At 46.3% G+C, this 18,478-nt stretch overlaps 1 protein-coding gene across 1 annotated transcript; it reads right to left on the bottom strand.

Annotated features, from left to right (window-relative positions):
• Positions 1–769: 769 nt before the first annotated feature.
• Positions 770–17,863, bottom strand: tshz3a (teashirt zinc finger homeobox 3a). Its single transcript, XM_076140559.1, has 2 exons — positions 17,479–17,863; positions 770–4,319 (listed from the first exon to the last, which is right to left on the bottom strand). The coding sequence occupies exons 1-2, from the start codon at positions 17,516–17,518 to the stop codon at positions 1,009–1,011; spliced, it is 3,351 nt and encodes a 1,116-aa protein (XP_075996674.1). The 5' UTR covers positions 17,519–17,863; the 3' UTR covers positions 770–1,008.
• Positions 17,864–18,478: the final 615 nt, after the last annotated feature.

The following is an 18,478-nucleotide window of genomic DNA, read 5'->3' as shown; positions in this document are numbered from 1 at the left end:
CCTTCTCATAAGAGACAGAGTCAGGACACATCTCGACCTACAAATTTCTAGGAAATACGAAAGAAAACAGCAGATTTATGCAGCAGTTAATTCAATTTAATCATAGAAGCACAAGGCATTAACATATTTGTATTGTTTTTTATCAAATAACATTTATAAAACTATTGTGCAAAACAATGTCGTTTTTTTTCTCATCTTCTTCAAAGGCTCCGCACCAGTGGATAGTCATAGTCCTCTTAAATTAGGAAATATAACAAGTATGCATAATTTAAACAGCGAGTTGAAAGCTTATACACTATATGTACATTATTACACAGACCTGGATTTTAAGTGCCCCGAACTGAATGATAAAGAACAAGGCAGCTTTTACAATCAGCAAGAAAATCAATAGGCTGCACAGAGAAAACTTCAAAAAAACAAGCTATGAAATGTTGCAGATTTCTTCTAAGGAGCGTTCCCAGGCATTTGACGATTAGGAGTTTTTAGGGGTTAAAATGGCCGGTTTTTAAGGGCCATTCTGAGATCTGGACAGGACAGGACTGTACAAATGTAACAGTAAAACTTGTTGAACATGCAGTCTACCAGCAAATCAAAACCAAATTCACAAAAATACAAAATAAATACAATAAAGTTGATACATTTCAAGTTATTAGCTGACCTTCTAGAGATTCACCATGAAATATGATCATGAATTAATCTGGCTTCTGTTAACTCTCCTGACCAAAGGTGTCTAAAGCGCGGGAGAGAACAAAGCCATCTAACTCGCCCCTGAATGGGCTGAACACCTGACCTACACTATATTTTGATATGAAATAGATGTCTTTTGAAATACAGAGAAATCAGAAATGTATATAGGCCAAATACGTGTAAACAGCTTGTGCTGACATATTTAACAGTAGTTCATGGCATCTTTGTGCATTACCACACCTTTGAAATATTCTTGTTTTTTCATTTTTGTTGACCAGTCTTTCTACATGTGTACTCAAATCTGTCTACTGCTATAAGGAATTAGTGTTTCTCCACTTCGCACACATACAGCAGATGGTCCTCTGGAGACTTCCCATGGCTCTTGCTGAGGTGAAGCTTGATGGCGTGCTTAGTGGCAAATTTACGGACACAGAGCTGGCAACGGAATACTGTGCCATTACAGTCATCTTGTGATTGTGGAGAAAGGAAAGACTCCAGCGGCACAAGTTTCTCAGTCAGAGTTTGGGAGTCTCTCACAGTTTGTTTGGAGGACTGCTTGGCCAGATCCCTGATTCTGAACCCTAGGTGAGATTCCAGGTGGCATACATAAGCTGCTGGGGTTCTGATCTGTGAGGCACAGTCACTACAATAGAATGTAGGCTGACCAGAATCCAGGTTCTTAAGGAACTTGGTTCTGCCAGTTCTCCTTAGCTGGTACTTGACATTGGCCAGCCAGTGGCTGATGGTTGTCATTGAGAGTCCGGTGAATCGGGACACGTGCATTCTCTCTTGAGGGCTCAGGTCATTGATGATGTACTTCCCCTCTGATGTCTGCCTCAGACTTGAGGCAAACTGAGCCTGAAGTAAGAGGAGGTGCTGGGGGTTCCAGTTGGAATGACGACCCTTTCGTTTATGTCCATGCACGGATGTATCATCCTCTTCTTGGGTAGAACCCACAACCTCGGGTTTATCTGTGACCCGGGTACGTGAAGGAGCCTTTGGGACATGATGAGACTGTGTGAGGTTCCTCAACATGTCTGATATGTCAGACAAAGCATTTTCATGTAGAGGGCTACTGGACGTGTAGGGAGAGACCACAGTTAGCTTGTTAGGAGTTACAAGAGAGGAAGGGGAGATGGAAGAGGCTGTGGATGAGGGGGTCAAGGGGGCAGAGCCTACAGAGCCTGTTCGATCACTCTTCCCTTTTGTGAGGTCCATAGGCTGGTCATCACTAGGCTGGGAAAAACTATGATCCACTACACTTTCAAGTTTTTTGGTCTGTGAGGGAGGAGCAGCCACAGCGGCCTTCTCAGCCATGCTCTGGCTCAGCCTGGACAGCAGGCTCAGGGGATCTTGGTTTGGCATGGATGGCTTGGCTGCTTTTCCCAGATGAATGTTCATTACTGACTGAAGAGCACTTAGAGGGTTAACAAAGGGCTGCTCTGGAGGAGGATGGCCAGTGATAATGGCTGTGCTGCATCTCAGAGTTGAGTCCAATGGGGATTTGACGCCCGTCTCTCTCTTGGGTTCGGTTTCTGGGGACGCTCTGTCGCTATGGCTTCCCCTGTCGCTATTGGCTGGGGTTAGTGCCCTCCACTCCTGGGGTGAGTCAGGCTCTTCTCCCTTATGTGATTCACCAGCCTCACTGCTACAGGGGGAGAGCTGCATCTCTATCTTGGGAGACAATTGCTTCACTCTTTTCTCTACTTTTGCTACTTTCTCAGTGACTTTTTTCACTAATTCCTCCATTGCCTGGAAGTTGTTAGAGAAGGGAGAAGACTGAGTAAGGGGTGGGGAGATGAGGGGCTGGTTCTTTGCCAGGGACGACAGCAATCCATCCCCTCCGCTGAACAGGAACTTGATTGGTGAGTTCTTTTCCAAGCTGCCCTGGGGGAGCTTTAGACTACTGGGGAACTGGTAGGCTGCGTGGATGCTAGGGTAACCACCCCAGCTAGGATTCCCACTCTGGGCCTTGTTGATGGCCGAAGTCACAGTGTTCTCAAGGGATTTGAGAATATCCAAGCCCCCCTTAGGACTCTCCTTTAGGTCCTCTTCAGTAAGGTAGTTATACTTAGAGACATCATATTTTTCCTCCTTCTCACCATCTTCCTCTTTTCCATCTGAAATTGCTACATGCTTTTCATTTCCCATAGCCTCTTGCTGAGTGCATTCCTCCTCAATCTCCTCTTTTTTGATCTCTTTGAGAGGAGGAGAGGTGGCAGGGGTTGCAGTGCTGGTCTGAAGGGGTGGAGGAGAGAAGGTGGATGGTAAGAGTGGGACAGACTGCACCCTCTGTTCAGTAGGCGTGGTTACCCTCCCGGGGCTGGGGGACGTGGCCTCAGGAAGTGGCTTAACTCTTTTACCTACTGAGTTGGTCACCCTCAGGAAATGACCTGTCACCATCATGTGGGTTCTCAGTTCCTGCAGTGTATTATGAGAACTCCCGCACTCCATACACTTAAGGATCTGGAATTTGTTCGACTCAAACTGCCAAGCATAGCTCGCGCCATTCTGGTGGCCATAGCGGTTATTAGAAGTGCTATAGGGGTAGGAAGAAGATTTATGCGTGGACTCACTTAGGTCTGCCTGTGCGTGCTTAGCTTTGGGGGTTCCTTCTCTAGAACGTGGTGATGCAGTGAGATCCAACCCTATCAGTCCTCTTTTCTTAGATGACATTATTTTGGCTGCCACAGGGGCCACCGGCTCCTTCAGAGGCACTTTCTGGTAGTGTTTGGTCTTGATCATGTGGACACTGAGGTCCTGGAGGGATTCGAATGAGTGGCCACAATACATGCACTTCAGAACTTTCTGGGCGTCCTCCTTCCCCTCCATCTCCAACAGGGACCGCTTGCGTGGTTTGGACCAGCGCTTTGAACCGCTGCCTGCCCTGTCCTGGTTGTCATCTCGGTAGTGGCCTGTATCATTCATGTGAACCGTCAGCTCCACCAGAGTGTCGTACGCAGCACTGCAGCCCTTACAGCGGAACTTACTGGCCCCGGTGAAGATGGAACCAAACAGTTTTGGGTTTTGCCTGTGGAGCTGGACTGTACTAAAGAGGCTGGGCTCAGACAGAGTTGGTTGACGGGTCTGTGAAGGATGTTGTTGGAGTGATTTAGCTACTGCAGACTGGTGCCAGTCATAGCTACTACTGCTGCAGCTACTACTGCTGCTAGTGCTGTTGCTTCGAGTTGGCTTCTCTGTAGAAGCTGGTGCCTGTGCCTGCGCCTGTGGCAATGGCAGTGTGGAGTTAAAGTTCAAAGGTGACCAGAAGGGGCTCGTCAGGAAGCTAGAATAGATAGCCTTCATTTGTTCCAGCGTGTCCACTGTTGGAGGTGTCTTTGTGCCTCCATTTACTGGTGCTGTGGGCACACTGGCCTCGGCTTTCCTGGAGGGGCTCTCGAAATCTGACAGACGGTCACTAGTCTCACTCATGTGTGATTCAGTGTCCATCTCTTGTCCTGAGAGCTCTGCGGCTACAGCCGATTCCTGGTCACATGCCTGGTCCTTGTCAGGCCCTTGCTCAGCGAACCCGTCTTTCACTGGAAGGTCATCCTGAGGGGCCGAGGGCAGGTCGTCTGCTTCCGCCTCCTCATCCTGCAAAGCGTGCTCCGCCAGCTCCTCGGGAGAATAGGCTGCAAGGAAAAAGGAGACAAAGAAAGAAAGAAAGAGATGAGTTAAATTGCAGGGAGTGAACACGCTATGTTAGAATAACTGGAGAAAAAGTTTCCCTGCTATGTGTGCCCGAGGACTCCCAGGGATAAATGAGCCATCTGTGTGGGAGCCTTTAAAGCTGAGCTGAGAAATTACAGTCATCCCATTTCACCTCATCAACCGTTGAGGTGTTATTTTCCTCTAGGCGAGCCTGTATTTATATACTACCCCAGCCACACGGAACTTATGCCTCCCCTCTTTTCACTCCTTCTATTGGAGGAAAACAAAAAAGAAATATCTTGGCAAAAACATAATGCGCCATTTTATTTATCTCAGGGCGCAACAGCTTGAAATGAAAACTAAATCTGAAATTAATGAAGCCCAATCTCACTGTGGCATTCTCCTCTGGGGTAATAAATGAGTTGGATCAACCTCCATCTGTCAGTTAATATGTCTGACGCCTCTTCATCTGCCTCTTCTCTGATTACACACACACACACATACACATGCAGACGCACACACAGACAAAGAGAAAGTCCTTTCAAGAAAGGGCTATCAAAGCAAAAAATATTGACATGTTCAATAGATATCCCTCAGCGTCGTCAAGCCTTAAACTGAGTTTAGATCTGCAATAATTAATTTGTTAATATTTGTTTAGATTAAACTGTGGGGTCAAGCTGCATTTTTCAGCAAATCGAAACAGTATTTAACATCAAAGCCTCATCAGACAATCACCAAAGGATGATTTGGAAATGACAAAAAAAAAGGGACAGAGGGAACAGGGGGATGAAGAGAAAAGGGTAGGATGGAGGAACGAGGAATGGAGGATGATGGTGACATGTGTCCGCTGATCACGTTGAGAGAGATGAAAAGTGTGTTTGTGTATGAGCATGGAAATTATCCACTGAGTCAACACAGACCCACACACACATACACAAGGTAGTCAACCGCCCCACCCTTCTCTCTGTCCACCCAGCTCTCATCCCCACTCTACCCACCCGTCACTTCAACACGTTCCTCCGGTCAGGCCCTGTCACCATTAACCCCCTCCCTGAAAACCCCTCATTTCCTGTCCACATCACTCTGCAAAACGTTCGAGTTTAGGAAAAACAAATAATCTCTGAAAACAGAAGACAGCCTGTGGAAATGGCCCAGACCATTTGGACAATACTGCAAACTTTGACAAATGCCACGGAAACAAACATGCTGTAGGTGGAGGTGTTAATGTCGAGGGCATCCACACGCTATGCACACAAACACCCAATCGAGTGTATGCGTGTGTACGCAAACAGGCACACACAAACTCACACACACATTCATTGACTAAATCCTTCATTCCCCCCCACCCCCTGCCCCACGCACACACGTCCAGTCTAAACAAAAATGTCATAGCTGAAATAACTCCCATTTCCAGTGCTAACAGCCAATCTCCAGGCATCCATGCGGCTGGCGCTGGTCTGATTTGGGCCCTGGGGGCATAGTCAGCAGGCAGCCCTACTGAGAGGCCAGCCTAATGGAGACCTGGCAGGTGCGGCCCACTCTCCGTCCTCCCGGAGATTTGGTTTGTCACTGGGTATCCATTACCTGCCATTCTCCGCTGATAGGCCCCGACAGCCCTGATCAAAAGATGTCGTCGGGCCCCAGTTCGCTTGGCAGTCAGTGGCATGTCGTTTGTAAAAAGGGCCAAGCAGGGTGTAAATAAAATGGCATGATCACTTCCCAGCCCCTCATGTTCTGGACACAATTATGATAATGTAAAAACAGAGGGGAGGGGAGGGGGAAGGGAAGGATGGAGGATTCGGGGGGGTGAGGAGGTAAATCGCTCACACTGAGGCTAGACAGGCAAAGGAGGAGTTGCCGCTACCAGTGCAGAAGAGACCGCTCACGCCCTCTTTCCTCTCGCTTCACTCTCTGTCTTCTCTCGCGTTTGTGTCAGACTCTCGTTTAAAAAGAGAGGAAATCTACTCCGGGTGGGGTAGTTAATGTGTTTGTGTCTTGACCAGCTGGTCACAGATGTCAGACTACATCAGACAAGCCCTGGCACGCCGCTCTCACCAACTCGTCAGGTCACTTTTCTCTTCCTCCTCCTCTGCGAGGAAACATTCCACATATTTCTTCACATTGTGCACATATTTGATCACACCGTCGCCATATCGAATTTCACGTCGCGCTATCACTTCGCTTCGCCTCCCAGGCTCCTGTTTTACATTTTCATTCTTGAACGAGCTGCAGCCCCATAGGTTATTGTTCATTTGTCATTAGGCTTAGATAGAAGCGAGGGAGAGAGAAGTCTAAACGGACCAGCTGTAAAAACCTACAGAGTCTTGCAGCGCTCCCAGGCAATTTAAAATGCAAAACAAAAACCATTATGTCTGAGCACTATCTGTTAATTTAATCCCCAATGACTGATAATCCATCACACAGGGTGACAACCACATCCAATTATTCTCCCTGGCTTGACTGACAACAGAGGTGATTTATCAAGCTAATAAAAGGTGATGGGAGTATAGAGGCTCGCTTAGAATAAAAAAACGACAATTATTAATATAACAATACTCTTGGAAGCAGTCTTAACTAATATCTAGGCATACAGTGTGGAGCCAATGTGTGACTTTTACTGATAATGTGTGTGTTTATGTGCGCGAGAGAGAAAGGGAGCGTGTGTGTGTGTGTGTGTGTGTGTGTATTCTTGTAATGATAAAGTGAGCCGATGCCATGTGGAGGAAAGACAAGAATCATTAGGTTTCATGAATGATTCCTTGGTGGCGGCGATGGCGGCGGTGGGGGTTAAGAGGGGTAGGAGGCACACTTTCGCACAATCAACATCTCAGTCACGCCTCACGCAGAAATAGCAATAACGCATTTACACAAACGGCAGAAAATATGCAGAAACGCACACTTTGCTCTAAAGACACACCGCCTCAAACACACACCCCCACATAATTATAAATAAAGCCAGCCAGTCATTTATAACACCACCTTTCCTCCTCTCTCTCTCTCACACAGACACAAACACATATGTAGCATTACACACACACACACACACACACTCACACGTACATGCAAGCGATGAGGAAAGACAGTGACATCTTGGCATGCAGGAGGCATTCCTGTGGAATATCATTTTCATAAACATAAGGGCCGCAGACCAGGAGGGAGAGATCATCTGATAGAAATACTGCAGTGCTGCTCTGATGATCAGGAACGACAGACAGGGCAGGGACAGGGGGGTGATTAAGCAGGAAGGTGCCGTTAAGCAAAGCCTTTCACTGTCTCATTCTGTCTCCTTCCTTTCATCCCACGGGCTATTTCTCCTCAAGTGTAGCTGAAAGCGCTGGCTGTGTGCGATGCTGCGTTTCTTAACGGACATCGCATGTACCAGTGATTACACGGAGGACGGAGACAAAAAAAAATCAATCATCCGTCTCCAAAGTAGAAAGCTTTGCACTCTTACACTTATGGAATGATTACAGCTGAAACAACAGGCAGACAATTGGAGTTGGCGGACAACTTTGAATCTCATTTAGTGAATATGTGCAGGCGTAGTCCGGCGCTCCTTTCCTTAAAGTGCTAAATCCTGTTGCTGTTCTTAATGCAGCCACTTGATGACCGCAGTGCATATTCCTGATCTGGCCTCCACAGCTGGGGAAACAGTCTGGGGGTCAGATCACACCCACCAGCAGCGGCGTAAACAGGATGTGTCATTAAAACCTCTACCTGAATCTGCCTCTCATGCTCCGATAGCTGCATGCTCGGAGAAACAAAGCTGTAACCTTGCTACGGGCTCAGAGGAAGAAAAAAGGTGCAGGCTTTGTGCTCCTGCTGCTGCCGTGAATACAATATTTATCTGTGCATGCCTAGAAGAGAGCTACACTTAGGGCACATGCCCATGCCCACTTATAGAAAAGGTATTAAATACTGAATGAATATGTTTTTTTCATGCATGTTTATCAATATTTTCATGTATGAAAGAGGAAGAGAAGAAGAGAAGTAGATCTTTCATCAAATGAAACAAATGTAATCTATTGCAAAATAGATGTTTGATTACTATTTGAGTCCCTTATTTATTTATAGCACTTAATTAGTCAGTATGTAACACAATGTAATATTTTTTTGAACTGCAATAAAGGCAAAAGAGCACTTTAGACAAATAAAACAAATTTAATCAATAGGATCCCAGCGTACGCCTCAATACACGACTTGTTGCTTGAGTGGTGTACGAAGGAAAGCATGTGTGTGTGTGTGTGTGTGTGTGTGTGTGTGTGTGTGTGTTTGGGAGATCTAAACATTAAAATTACAAAGTAAACAGGTTCATTATGTGTTGTTGATGACAAAGATAACAAAAAAATGTAAGGAAAATACATGTTAGATGAAATCCAACTGATTCTGCTATTTGCGAGTCGAATCAATCCGGGACTGCATGGGCTTTAGGCTGTAGCTGTTCCCTTGAAGAACTGATAAAAGGAGGTTCAAGTTAGCTGCAGAGGCCTTCAGCTCACATGTTAGGAATATTTGAAGTCAGTTGGTGATTTACAAGGAAGTCTCTGAGATGAGAGAGTTAAACTGTGTGTCGCAACATGACAAATGTTTCTTACTTCTGACATGTGTACAGTATTTTAACTGGACCTTGACGCCCTTAAACCAACACGGCCCCTCAGCAGGGGGCTCTCACTGACAGGAAACAGCTCCAGAACACTACAGGGCAGGAAGTCACCTCGGGCTCAATCAAAAAACCACAAACCACGGACTTCCACTCACTTTCTCAAGTTTCCCATCAGCCAAAAACTCTTTAAATAGATTAGAATAATTTAGTCCAAAACAGCCCCATTCTGTCAAAAGAGAGGCAGATCAGTGAGATACCAAAAATGCTTTTCTGTTGTTCGCATTTGTCAAAGCGTCACACTCAATCAAAATGAGTTTTCTCTCCGTTCCCTTTGATCCTAAAAGCCTCACTCAAGGTCCTGCAAGAAAATATGTACCAAACCGTCAGCGGTCATTTATTAAAGAGTCGGGAGTAACAGGAATGACCGGTGAAGGTTATCCTGTGTGGCTCACATTCTGGGGAGTTTTTGCAACATAACTCAGCTGCTACATGTTTAAACAAGGTATCATGTTTCAAAATCTCATGGATGTCTTTGTCGGATTTTATTTGTGTGTGTTCTCTACCCCCCGATGGCTTTGTGAATACATTGTGTCCGCCGATTGTAGTGCAGGATGTGTGATATGGGAGATGGGAAAAACAGAGGGATCATTCTGGCCCCAGGCAAAGCTTAGGGCAGAACTGTGTCAATACACATGGTAAGAGAAAAAAGGTAGGGAGCGGAGGGGAGGGGAGGAGGGGTGGGGCATCGAGAGAGAGAGAGAGAGAGAGATAGAGAGAGAGAGAGAGCGAGAGAGACAGAGAGAGACAGAGAGAGAGACTGAATGGATTCAACTCTAAGCTGATTGTTGTGTTGTGTTGTGGCCTCAAACAGCCAGCTGCACATACAGACCTTCACCTTTGCAAAATTGCACTTGTTTATCTGAAATAAAACCCATAAAAACCTCCTTCGCTAATTATAACACACCAGAGATCAAGGGATCAAAAAACCCCAAAAAAAACTACAAAGTCGCTGTTTCTGCTGTTTGAAACTTCCTGCAGACACAACAAGCGACAAACAAACTGTAAACAAACCAGAACACATCACACACAACCTCCACAGGTGCAGAAATAAAGATCAAGGTTCCACACAAGGAAAGGAAAACGTTCCGGTACAACATGAGGACGAGCCTATGCTTCCTTCTTTCCATTCCTTTCCTAGTCCCTGAGCTGCAGGTGCTTATGATGTCCATCACCGGACACCAGGTTGCACCAATGGGCTACAGGCAGACTATGGATGAAGCTAAATCTGGCCTGGTAATGAGGATGATGATGTTGGAATGTGAGGATGATGATAGGTGTGTGTGTGGACTGAGTCAGATGTGATCATACATGGCAGGGGTAGATAACAATGAAGCCCCACGCTGTAAAGTAATTTTTCTTATTACAGCTTGAATCTTAATTTCACAGCCACGACCGTCATTCTTATCAATTATACTAAAAATTCCTATTCATCCTATTCGTCATTGTGGAGACAACAGAGCAATTTAACATTGCAGCAGGGTGTTTAGACAGGTTGTTAATAGACTCATTAGACGGCAGAACCACCTTTTTCTGGAAGTGAAAATGAAGGTGAACGCTTCTCATCCACTTTGCTGCACTCGGGACTTGCACTCCAATGCAACAGATGTTAGCAACAGATACTTTAGTTATTAATTTGATGTTCATATGTTGTCAGGATCTGAATGGGCGCTTTAGATCATTTGATTACATCATTTGGTTCCCTTCAAAAAAATGTGATATTTGTAATATATACATTGTTTTAGGTTAATTACTTAATCACAGTGGATTACATAATAAAAACATGTTTGTGTATGTAAATTAGTGCTCTGTGCAAATTTAAAGCTGTATTCTCAAAGCAATGTTATAATAATTCATAGAAATGATGGTGAAACTGAAAATAGAGGAATCTGAAATACGACCTCTCTTTAGGCTTTTGGGTGTTTACAGTTGTGTTCCATGGGTCAGAAGATAAAGCTGCGGCTCAAACTAGGGGTTATAGTAGATCTGAAGATAAGACCACGTCTGCACTACGGCTACTGGAGGTCTGAGAAATATTACTGAGGATTAAAGTGGAAGCTGAGAGAGTCCGGGCTCCAACACACTCCAAACAAAATCAGATTTGGTGTGTGCAGGGTGTAAATGCCAGCGTGCTGACTGAGACTCCATGTCTGTCTGTGCCAGAAAGGTGGAGCTGTGAGCAGTGGTGATGGAGATAAGACCACAATCACGCAGTGAGTGATCCAAAACAAACACGGCTACGGCGCTACGGCTACGGAGGAATTTCAGCAAAGAATCAAATAGTGGGAAGAGGTTATTTCACAGGCCAAGCTCCATTTTTTGGGGGGAGCTATTCTTCTCTCACAGCAGCAAACGAGTAAAGAGGTCAATGTGGGCCAGGTGGTTATATGATCTCGACCCCATATGTTCACCTGCTATCCATCACATTCAAAACACAATCAGTCACACCAAAAACGGTGTCGAAGCAATTAAATCTATGTCATCTTTAATAACATGAGAAATGTATTTTAAACACTTCATTTTAGTGTGTTTTATAGCCAGCAGGATTTAAAACTACAAATATTTTTGGACAGTTTAGGTGTTTAGTTGAATTCTAGTCATGTAAGTTTGACTCAAATCCTTTATGTTAGAACCTCTTTTGCCTTTAAGGGAACATTTAAGGGTTTTCATCTCCTTTTTAATTGGAGTTCCCATTAGGTTAGGAGCTGAAGTGCAAGTTAAAGTTGGGATGGAGCTGAAGTTAGAACGGGGATGAGGCTTGTATCCGTGTCTTAAATCTGGATCGCGTTAGACGTTAAATCTGGGAAAACTGGGAATAAAGTCTGGGAGCGGGGATGACCAAACCCCTCTCACAAAACGCAGCTGCTGCCATGATCGCCTAGCAACGAGGAGGTGATGGACGCAGCCTGAAGATGGATGGCCACCATAAATCACACGAGCGTGTAGGAGGAGGAGGAGGAGGAGGAGGTATGAGAGAGGGAACAAGAAGAGCACAAAAACAACAACCTTTTTTTTCTCTCTTCACTTTTCTGCAGCAGTGGCGGCGGCGGCGCTGGCCTTGCCTTGACCTCTCACTGTAGTCTTTTATTCATGATTGTTCGGGAACGACGGGGACTGGAGACTCTTCTGGGCAAAGCTCCACGGAAAGTTCCAGGTGGTCATTACAGTAAGTCATAGGAGATCACACGGGTCATTCTCTAATGTAGAATTGCAATAAATCCATTCGGGGCTTTTATCCGTCCTTTCCAAGTGGATTCTTTTGTCAGGAATCCACCAACTTTTTGAAGACGATAATAATGACAGGCTATATCTTTCATACAGCAGCCCTTCAGGCAAGGCAATCTGGGTAGTGTAGTTGTGGGATAAACATCCCTGGGCTATCTGATTATGGCCTACTGCTGCGGCACTGGTGTCTAGTAACACTCAGAGAGAGCGCTCAGTCATCCATCACACAGTGAGTGTCTGTCTAAGGCTTTCCACCCTGCTTCTCCTCGTCCTGGCTCTCCAGTTACAGCCATACACGGCCGGCCTAAATAATATTCTTCATGATAAATGGCACTATAAGCCTGGTATCCATCATTAATCTGATTTTTAAAGAAGCATCCATCTTGGAGAAAGCCTGTTAGGGCCACGGGAGAGCGGAGCAGCGCCGGGTTCATTTAAAGGCCAGCCTGCTAGATGAGTGATACCTGTCAGCCCTGCTCATCAGGGAGCGGCACACACACACACACTCACGCACGCACACACAGGGCATTAAACATTGACGCCATATGGCCACACACACACACCTCTAAATCTGCTCTGTGTGCATACATTATGAATACACAAGCAAACACTTGTATACTAACATAACATACCTCTCCCCTTCATCCAGACATCTAGAGACATGTCATGGAGGAACATTCTGTCACTCAAGCAAACACAACTCACTGTAACTCAATCCTCTCTGTCATGTCGAAAAAATCTCCCCTCCCTTACGCTTCTCCTCAAGGGTTTCAGGCAAACTCACTCTTCCCTGGAAAAACTCACAACACACAGACGTACACACACTTTCTCCCCGCTCTCACTCTCTCTATTTCTCTCTGTCTCTCTCCGCCGACTCTACAGCTCATTCCCCATTCCTCTCCTCTTTGTTTCTCTCCGTCCACTCTCTGGCTAGTTGTCTCCACTTTCATTCTTTCTCTCTCTCTCTCTCCCTTTCTCTCCCTTCCTCTCTCTCTCTCGGCCCCTATCCACCTCCCTTCTCAGTGTGTCTGGTAAAGCCTGTTTGATAAATGACACACGTCACCGTGTCAGAAGCGAAGGGTGGGTCAGTGATAAATGACTCTGTTGAAAAGGAAATCGGCTCTCTGGCATGGCTGGGCTATTCTCCTCCTGGATTGGGTTTCAGGACCCCTGAAGACCGGAGTGGCTCAGTTTCCCGAAAAGAGCACACATCCCACCAGGCTCTGACGCTGTCTACCTCTGGGAAGGGTGGGAGGACTCCGGAAGAGAAGGAGGTGGGTGGGTGGCGGTGCGGTTTGATGGGTAGCAGTGGTAGGGCGGGGGTGGGGGGGAGCTTGGTGCCGGATTGGAGGGATCCAGCCTGTCCCAATTGTCGCCACGGTTGCAGCTGCATCTATCACAACAGCGGTGTGGGACTATTTTTACAAAGCACTCCGACTCGGTGCCCAGACAGCAGCAGCCTGAGTGAAAACCCTCTGGCTGAAAGCGCCGCACTGAAAAGCTGAAAGGAAGGAGTGGACGGCTAACGGTTTTTCTGTTTGTGACACTACTACAGCACTTACACTCCTCTTACTCTCCCCGAGCCCAACCCCATGGCCTGACATCTGCCAAGTGTGTGTTAAAAAGCAGAGAAGGCCCATTTCACCGCCCCTGCTTTTCTCCTCCTCGTCCCCCCAACACGGGCACCTCCTCCTCCTCCTCCCCCCTTTGCCCTCTCTCTCTCTCTCTCTTCTCACACTCTCTTTCACTCACTTACTGGCAGGGTGGCACTGTTATCATTATATAGGCAGGATTTATGGAGTCAGGGCCTATGGCAAAAACAAAAAGGCATCTGTCAATACCTGTGGGAAACACTCTGTCAGCCCCCCTCCTCGCCCCTCCTCCTCCTTCCTCCTCCTCCTCCTCCTCCTCTGGTGCTCACGGCCTCATTAGGTATGCACTTATCAGACACATAGATCACAGACGTGACTCAACCTCGCCGGAATCCAGCCACAGGACTTTCATTAGCAACGAGGCCTGCAACGCCAAAACATTTACAACGCTCACACCTGCAAACAAAGCCAGCCGAGACATATTGTTGTTAAGCTCGCTACGCTGTCAGTCAGTACGTCTGTCGGACAATTAAGATTCAACGTGCTCTCTCTGCTGTGTAATTTCCACACACACACACGCGCACGGACACACACACACGTACTCGCACACATTTAACAGGAAGGCACGTCCAAAAACATCTTCCTTTCATCCTCTGCCTTTAAAACCAAGTCACAACACGTGCGCGTGTGTTTGCAACATGTGCTGGGAAAGGAGTGTTTTCCGTGTTGTTAAGTGTGTGTTTGTGTGCTATGCTGAGTGTGGAAGGAAAGAGGAGATGAATCTGGGCAAGGAGGAAGAGGGCTTAGTTAGAATTATGGCCTGTGACTGACTCACCCCATCAGGTGGTCTATGGTTACAATTCCTTTCATCGCTTTCACTAGCAAAAACCACAAACACACACACACAAACTCCAGAAACCCAAACGTGGACGCACACTGATTTCAGTGTAGTAGTGTCTACACACACGTACACACCCACATACACACACAGAGGCGTGAGTGATGGCTGCCAGTCTGGCATAGCTGACCTGGCAGCTATAATCCTGACCCTGCAGAAAGAAGAGACTGTTGGTGTGCAGCCCGGTCCAAACCAGAGAAACCCAACCACCCCCTTTCCTCCATTCTCTCTCTCTCTGACACCCAAACTCACACACTCGACACTCCTACACTAATGGCCGGCGCGCTGGATGTATCTCTATGGTGGCCTGAAAGCGCTCTGACACGGGGGCGCCGCTCTGGTTAAGTGTGCATACATTTACACCTATAGGCTGCAGACATACTGCCCAGGTTAGACATTCCATCCTAACGTTCCCGTCGTCGTTTCCCACATGATGTCGCCTTCCTGCTAAGTAGGTGGGGCGGTTCAGCTTTCTACACTCATTTCAACAGCTTCGGGCTGGGGGATTGCGGCGAAGCTAATCGGCCGGTCACAAAGAAAGATACTTTGTATTTGCACAGCTGCTTGTGTCTCTTCCTCATATTTGCTTGGTTGTTTATGTGGCCGGTTGCCCTTGGTTGTTAAGAGCACTCAGACCTGACCCAGGTATATGGACCCATTTGTCACCTGCAGTGGAAAATTGAGTTACAGCACAACCAAAGGCGAGCGGCTCTGTGTAATATCAAGTTGATTACATCAAAGTGGTGGCAAACCTCATTGGGCCGGGCACCCCGAGCTTGTCATCTCCAATCACGGGGCCTGTCAGGACTCCATCAGCCTCACGGCTAATTGGACCAACGCTAATGAAGCAGGCAAAACAAGTTTTCTGCTGCGGAGAGAGAAACCCTCTCAGACAGGGGGAGAGGAGAGGAAGGGGAAAAAAGAGAGCTACACAGAGAGAGAGAGAGAGAGAGAGAGAGAGAGAGTGTTTGAGAGACAATGAGGGAGCAAGGGGGGAGTAGATTTTTCATGCAAGTCTCAAGGTTGCAGTGGGCTGACTCTCCCCCTAAGTCCCTAATCAAGGCCCATCATCTGTCATCCTTTTCTTTGCTCTCTCTATCACCATGCTCTGTGCTGCAATCAATTCATCATCACCCTTTGTGTGCCACTGAACAGTTGACAACTTTATAACTTGCAGCTGCACAGGCTGACTGACGGGGGTGGAAGGGTAGCATGAAAAAATGAAGAAATGAATAGATGAATGAGTGAACAAAGAAGCGTGGTTTCAGGGAAAAAAGTTGTTTTCTACAAACACAAAACGATCTATATTACAGCCTTTTATTCCCCCGTCGTCAACAGAGACCCACCAATGTGGAGGGGAGGGGAGAGCGGAGGGGAAAGAGGGATTAAAAAAACAAAAAAAAACATCCTTCTCACTGATCTGAAATCAGAAAGCTTTCAGTCATTCTTTATGTGCTCCCCGCGGCCACTCTGAGCCAGTGAGCATGTACATTAGGCTGGGGCATTTTGATGAAATAAAAGCCCAGGCCAGCTTATGGCTAAACAGAATGGGAGCACTCACTCAGCCTGTCTCTGATTGACCATTAAAGCCATTGATGAATGGGCCTGTCAGGGGAGAGACAATTAAATCAAACATGAAACAAAGCCGTTGTGACGGCCCGGTCTGACAGAGCAAACCATTCCTCCCCTCCATTACATAGCACACGGCTCCTTTTACAACCCCTAACCCACTCCTCCCACCTCCTCTACCCACCGTGTGTGTGTGTGTGTGTGTGTGTGTGTGTGTGTTCAAAGTGAACAAGTGAGGATGTGCACATGGGAGTGTGATATTCTCTGCTGGAAGAGTGTGTGCGATGCCTCACTGTGAAACCACTTTATCCCCCCTCACACACACACACACACAGTTCCACTTTTTTGTGAGTCTCTTGACCATCTGAGAGAGGGGGGGGGGAAGAGAGAGAGAGAGAGAAACAGAGAGAGGGTCTGAGAGAGAGACTAAAAAGTACACAGGGCTGTTCAAAGTGGTTTGGTGACGTCAGGGGCCTGCAGCACATGGTGGGAAGTGATTTTCTGATGCAAATCAGGAAGGATCGGATCAAAGCCGCATGACAGCCAATCAATCAACCGTCAAATCAGACATGGCAACTGTCGATTATGGCTCCTTCCAGTCCACGGGACGCCTTTGTCTGCGCTCAAATTGTTTATCTTATTCCAAGAACAGAGGAAAGGAGCAGAGGTAGAGCTTTTTTTTTCTCTCCCTCTTTCGCTTGTGCAAGTAAGTTATGCGCCCGGATCAGATGTGTACAAAGCCCGAGTCCCCCTTATGGCACGCCGCGGGGAAGTCGCCTTAAACTCGAAAACACCGTGTTCCGGGACGGTTCACTCTCCCCGTTAAAAATCAAAATGTCAGTTGGGATGACGAAGTTCAATGGATTCAAGTTGGGAACAATAGGAAGCTAAAGTTTACTCATCCGATGGGACTAAGCGGCGTGGAGCGCAGCGGCACCTAAACGCAGCATTTAGACACTTAAACGCCACAGCGCGTTTGAAACAGGCGAGAAATGTGGGAATGTAGCGTCAACACGGGGAATTAAAGAGGAGCAGCTGAGCGAAACGTTACAGAGTAAAAACAACCCCAAAAAAAAATCACAAAGTGGAAACGGAAATGCAGTGACTGTAAAGTGAGCCTTACAAAACAAAAGGTAACATGCGCAGCTCTACGTTAACAAACCTCCTTTACGCACATTACACACACATACACGTACCTGCTGCGCGCTTGGGCGCTTCTTGTTTCCTCCGTGGCATTCTTGATTTCAGGCTGATTTCCTTCAAACTCTTCTTTTATTTAATTTAATATACCCTCGCGGTATCCGGGAAGATCAAGCTCTACTCAAAAAAAAAAAGGAGAGAGAAAAAAAAGGAAAAGATTCACGCCTTCGTGTAGTAGACGGCACAACATCGGGGAGTCCGATGGAAAGACAAACTAGAAATCATCGTTGTGGAATAGCAGCCAGCTGTGGGGGGTAAATAAAGCGAAAGGCGTCAAAATGTGCTGCGATCGCGTCAGAATGTCACCGGTGATCGCCAGCGTCCGGCTCGGCTGCCTGATCTGGCAACAGGCAAAGTTGAGGGATAAGAGAGATGATCGCGTCACTCACAGCAGGAGAATGGGCAAACCCACTGCTCCGTTAACTCTTTACTTCTCACTGAGGGGCGGACACACACACGCACACACACACACACACACGCTCTCATGTCCTCCCCCCTCCTCCTCCTCTGCTTTTTTTAATATGACTCACACCCTCTGTGTTATTACAGAACTACGACGGAGATTTTTTTTTTTTTTTTTTTTACAGATACAAGCACCTTCAGCATCACTGAACAATTCCAATGATGTCACCATAACGACACGTGTTTAACTTATTATTATCATTATTATTATAATTAGTAGTAGTAGTATTAGTAGTGTATAATTTGCATTGATTTTGTTGTTATAGTTATGATTTTGTAATTATTGCTGTTTTAATTCTATGGATTTTATTTTGGTATTTATATTACATGATTACTATAAATTATAGTTTTGCATATTAGTTTTATAATGACCAAAACACAAACAAACAAAACCCTTATTAACCCTTACAATTTCTGTTAACATTCATGATAATATGATTTCATTATATTTTTATTCAACTGAAGTGGTCACAGCGTTATCAATATTGTGATGCTGCATAGGTGTGTGTTGGTTTTTAAAATCACATGTTTTAA

The sequence above is a fragment of the Genypterus blacodes genome, unplaced genomic scaffold (genome assembly GCF_046128005.1).
Source record: "Genypterus blacodes isolate CSIRO-AG114 ecotype Tasmania unplaced genomic scaffold, CSIRO-AGI_Gbla_v1 ptg000015l_1, whole genome shotgun sequence".
NCBI lineage: Eukaryota > Metazoa > Chordata > Actinopteri > Ophidiiformes > Ophidiidae > Genypterus > Genypterus blacodes.
This window is presented reverse-complemented; position numbering and strand designations above follow the sequence as displayed.

Excerpts from the sequence above, each read along its gene's own strand:
- tshz3a (XM_076140559.1), bottom strand. The coding sequence starts at position 17,518 with ATGCCACGGAGGAAACAAGAAGCGCCCAAGCGCGCAGCAG. Across the intron at positions 4,320-17,478 it reads AGCGCCCAAGCGCGCAGCAG|CCTATTCTCCCGAGGAGCTG; the intron begins GTACGTGTATGT and ends TTTTCCTTGCAG.